This window comes from Tenrec ecaudatus, chromosome 2 (assembly GCF_050624435.1).
Source record: "Tenrec ecaudatus isolate mTenEca1 chromosome 2, mTenEca1.hap1, whole genome shotgun sequence".
Lineage (NCBI taxonomy): Eukaryota > Metazoa > Chordata > Mammalia > Afrosoricida > Tenrecidae > Tenrec > Tenrec ecaudatus.
The window spans coordinates 157,556,009-157,561,043 of record NC_134531.1 but is presented as its reverse complement, the minus strand read 5'-3'; the positions used below and the strand labels follow the sequence as shown (position 1 = coordinate 157,561,043).

Genomic DNA, 5,035 nt, shown 5'->3' with positions numbered 1-5,035 from the left:
ATCCTCTCCAGCCCGCATTACCAAGTAGGACGGTCCACTCCATCAGCCCAGGGCCAAGCCCTGGCTCAGACACACGGGCAAAAATAGAACACAAGGTGAGGGTGAGGTGAGACGGGTGAGGATGGGGTGGGGGTGTGTGTTTACTTTTGTGATTTTTTTCTCTCCTTCATATGCCTCGTAACAGTACTCCAATCTCCCCCCACGGTCAGGCAGTAGTGGCCCACAGGCCATTGATAAACTCTCCCAAACAATCCTGTGCAGACGCAAAGCCTTCAGCCCGGCTCCTGGTCAGTGTCTAGGCCGCTATAGAGTTAAGTTCAGAAGTCAGCATGAGAGAGGGGAAAGAACAGTGGCCCAAGGGCGGTCACGGACTGGGTCAGCTGTGGAAACTTTCTCTGGGGCTCTGAGAGATAAAGTCATGGCACTGGACAGTATCTCAAAATCTGTTTCGGTTTTCAGATTATATCAGTGGTGATCAACCAGGAACAATAGTGCCATCTCTCTTAGAGGGCCTGTAAAATAAAGACTGCCGTATCAGCAAATTAAAAAAAATCTAAAACGTATTTTGATTTTAAAAATTGATTCCACAGGTTTCAACCCAAGGCACTTTCCCACACGACACCCCCCACCCCCGTCCCCTCAGACATCTGCCTCTGACTCAAGACCTTTTTGCTTATCACAACTGGGTGGCTTGGTGCTAATGGCATCTAGTGGCTAGAAGCCAGAGATGCTGCTCAATACCCAATAATGCATGGGGGCAGTTCCCAGAACAGATAGCCCCCCCATGGAGAAACCTTGGGCAGAGGAGTCGGGAGAAAAGGGAGCTGCGGTGGAAGAGGAGCGGGAAGAATGAAAACCCCATTTCCAGGTCAGGAGGCGTCCGTCAGCGCTGTGCTTCCCACCTTTCCTAGGATCATTTTTACCCTCCAGGGAATGATGGGCTATGTTGGAGTAGATTTTCCAATGGAAGATCTTCCCTTGAAATGATAAGCCCTGAAACAGGACAAAGCTCTCCAGTGTGAGACACGGCCAAGAGAGAAACAGCAGCAGCTATTAAATAAAAAGAAATGAAAGGGGAGTAGTAGGGGGCGGGAGGGGGCACGTGGATGGACAAAATACATGCCCATAACTCCGAGTGCATGAGTCACTGTTTCTGATGTAACAACGCAGAATAATAACCGTGGGCTGGGCTGGGCTGGGCTGGGCTGGGCTGGGCTGGGCTATGCCAGAAGCAGGCAGCACTGATTTGGGGCCCAAGTGCAAGGAGACATGCAGACTTGGAGCGGCAGATTTCAAAACAGGTGAAAGGGTTAAGCAGTCCGTGCATGCCACTCTGGTGTCATTCCACATGAAGTCACTAGGCAGCGATGGCACAGAGGTACCTGCGGTTTCTAGCGCGGGAGGCAAGAACACTCCAGTCAAGTCAAGGGGTTTGGGAGAGACAGGTGCAATGAAGTCATGGTCAAACCATTTATTTACTGTAAACTTTAGACTTTGCTCAGGAAAACGACTCAAGCTGCCCCTCAAATCCCTGCCTTCAACACCCCTATGGAGTAAATAAGAGGAGCGGGGAGAGTCCATGTTCACAGCAGAAAGGGTCCAAGATCCTCAAGTCCAAGGGTGCAGGAAGGAGCATCTCCTTCAGATACAAATTACCAGCAGCAATATATCACCCCGAATACTTGACCAAATGAGGTAGATACACAGACGAGTTGTCAAAACATAGCCCACGGGGCCCTCTGGGACAGAAGCCTTGGGACATAAACTTAAAAGGTTCCCTGCAAGGAGGAACTGAACTGTACAAGAAACAAATCATCATTCAAATACGCTTTCTCTTACTTTTTTACAGCTTAAAAAAATAATAATAATAGTAATAATAAAAAAGGGGGCAGAAGGATGTCCTCCCTCCCGCACATCTCTATACAATTGTATTCTACATTTATGACACTTGTGTTGTCTGCTGTTTAGTGTTCCTTAGGGGAGGAGGGGGTTGTCTGAAAGAGTAGAAAAACAAACAAACAAACAAGGAAACCAGTCAGAGCAGTGAGTCACTGGTTCTACAGTTTCTCCCTCGTGAATCAATGCTATCGTTAGGCACGGTACCTTGGCAGTTCACAAAGTCCTGTGTGCCTGGGAGCTCCTCACCCAGCGGTTCATTTTCCCTCTCCTGCCTCAGGTGACAGCCGCTCAGCATGGTGGCGTGGTCGCTCTTGCCGTTGCTGTTGCTGGAGCAGCCATTTCCCAGGTCCTTCAGGGAAGCCTTCCGCAGGCACAGGAGCTCCTGGAAGGCAATCCGGAAATCGGGGCTCCGGCAGTAGATCAGGGGATTGAAGGCCGAGTTGACATAGCCCACCCAGTTTAGGAGCATGTAAACTTCCTTGGAGATGAGGTTGTCCTGGATCACGTGCACGATGTTGACAATGAAGAAGGGCAGCCAGCAGAGGGTGAACGTGCCCATGATGATGCCCAACGTCTTGAGCGCTTTGTGTTCCTTCAAGCAGAACTTGGAGGACCTGCGTTGTCCATGCCTGCCCCTCTTGTCCTGCTCCACCTGGCTGAGGTTCTGGGCATGGAAGCGGCCCTCCGATTTGTCGATCTTCTGGAGCTGCCTTTTGGCTACTAGGAAGACCCTGGAGTAGACGAAGACCATGACCACCAGAGGCAAGTAGAAGGACACCACGGAGGAGGTGATGGCGTAGGCTTGGTTCGTGAAGAAATCACAGCAGGTCTCGTTGGTATAGCATTTGATGGCTTCCGAGTGGGTGGCCCGGTACCAGTGCATCTGGATGGGCAAAAAGGAGGTCAGGCCGGACACGATCCACACCAGCAGGATGACCACCCGGGCCTTATTCTTGGTCAGAAGGCTCTGGTACTTGAAGGGGGACGTGATGGCAAAGTAGCGATCCACTGCGATCACGCACAGGGTCTCGATGCTGGCGGTGACGCACAACACGTCTATGGAGGTCCAAAACTCGCACCAGAAGTTGCCAAAACTCCACATTTTCATGAGGATGTGGCTGGCCCCAAAGGGCACCACCGCCAGGCCCATGACCAAGTCTGCACAGGCCAGCGAGGTGATGAAGCAGTTGGTGACCGTCTGCAGACGCTCAAACTTGGCGATGGCCATGATGACCAGCACGTTACCGAACACGATGGCCAGGACGATGAGCGACATGAGGATGCCCATGCCCACCACCCACGCCTCGTCCCGTGCCTGCGTGACGTTGTGCTGCGGCTGGTGGCTTCCGTTGGGCGCCAGCGAGAAGTCGCTGCTGTTGCCGGCTTGCCCCATGGCGCGCAGGCAGGCAGGTGAGCGCACGGGCTGCAGGCGCGCCGGCTGCGCCTCAGCTGGCGGACCTCCGGCGGGGCGCTGCGGGCCGCGAGCGGACGCCTGGACGCCTCATTCAGCGGCCGTGGGGTGGGTGTGGTGGGGCGCGTCCTGCACACTCAGCTTTGCGGGGTGCCCGGGGCTCGCCGTGCCGGTGCGTCCCAGCCTGCGCTCCGGAGAAGCCGCCTCGGAGTGCGCCCTGCCCGTTATGTGCTCGGGACTTGAGGCGAACTGCCCTCCTCCTGACGTGCGCCAACTTTCGGCCAATGGCGCGCGGGAAGTCCCGGAGGGGCGCGGCTCCCTCCCTTCCCGCCCCTCCCTCCCCCGGCCCGGTCCTGCCTCCCTCCCTCCCTCCCCTGGGCCGGGCGCGGGCGGGGCCCTGCGGCTCCCCGGTAGGCAGGCGGGCTGGCGGGCCACCACTCCCCGCCGGCTCGCCCCACCGTCCGCAGTCCCGGCTGCTCTCGGCGGGCTCCAGCGGGGCTCTCGGGCGTCCTAGCCAGTCCAGGAGCTAGGAGCGCCTCTGTGGCTGGCACCTGTCTGTCCCGGAGGGCTTAGGCGGAGAGCGGCACCCGGGCACCACCCCCACCACCACCACCACCCTCCGAGGAAGACGGAGCTCCGCGGGCCGTACGTACTGTCACACTGGCACCCCGGCAGGCGTGCTCAGACGTATTCCGAACCGCAGCCACTGACACCGAGACACACCCGTCCAGCGCACCGACAGGGACGCGCGCGCACACACCCCGAGAGCGGCAGACAGGCACCAAGCCACCCGCGACCGACACGGAGACTTGGCCAGGGGCGCACACCCCGGAGGAGAGTAAGCAGACAGGACCCCTCAATGGGAGAGCTGCGGGGCGGCACAGGCACGCAGGCACGCAGACAGCCCCCTCCCTGGAGCGTTTCTCAGTGAAGCCCCCACTGCTCCTTTCACCCCCGCGTGTTTCTTTTCAAACATTGGCAAGAACACAGGAGGTGACTTCAACCAGCTGCCCATTGCCTCAGCACGCCTGCTGTCGGTGCCCTGGGCGCCCTTCTTGGGTACTTTGTGCCCACGGAGACCTAAGGTTCCCTTAGCGTGTCATTAGAAACGAGGGTCTTCCTGTGTGGGTCTGGACGAGGAAGGAGGCAGTGGTGTGCTTTAGCTGTTACTTCTAGGGAGTGTGACTTCATCCCTGGCTATCTGTTGGCATGAAAATATGTTGGAAATGCCTACACGTCTGTAGTAATCCCATTGCAGCGTAAGCAAAACAAAACAAACGAACAAACAAAACATTGTTTGTTTGGCTCCATAGTTTGTTCATCTGTGTGGCTGAACCACATGACAATCGCCAGCGTTTGGGTGTTTCTGACTTACAAAATGGCCACTTCCTATGGCTCCATCTGTTTAGATGAAGAACATCATAAAACTTCCGAAAACAAAAGAGAATCAATTACTCCCTGTAGTCGTGGTAGTAATCATCATAATGCAGACCAGTCTTAAAACCAAAGTCTTTGTTCATCCACAAAATCCTTTTCTTTGGTATCTGGCATATGACTTGACTGTTAAGGGAAAAAAATAATAAAAAAGCAAGCCCAGTGTTTGATTTCCAATGTATCCGTAGCGTCTTTGAAAAAGTGAAAGCATGTCAAGCAGTGTAATCAAACATACTTTGCAGATTACATAATAATGTAACAATGGATAACATTTATGGACTATTTCCTACA

General features: G+C 54.7%; 1 protein-coding gene across 1 annotated transcript; it reads right to left on the bottom strand.

Annotated features, from left to right (window-relative positions):
• Positions 1 to 1,486: 1,486 nt before the first annotated feature.
• Positions 1,487 to 3,484, bottom strand: ADRB2 (adrenoceptor beta 2). Its single transcript, XM_075543153.1, has one exon. It carries the CDS (start codon positions 3,290 to 3,292, stop codon positions 2,036 to 2,038), a length of 1,257 nt encoding a protein of 418 aa, XP_075399268.1. The 5' UTR covers positions 3,293 to 3,484; the 3' UTR covers positions 1,487 to 2,035.
• Positions 3,485 to 5,035: the final 1,551 nt, after the last annotated feature.

Coding starts and splice junctions, on each gene's coding strand:
- ADRB2 (XM_075543153.1), bottom strand. CDS start 3,292: ATGGGGCAAGCCGGCAACAGCAGCGACTTCTCGCTGGCGCCCAACGGA.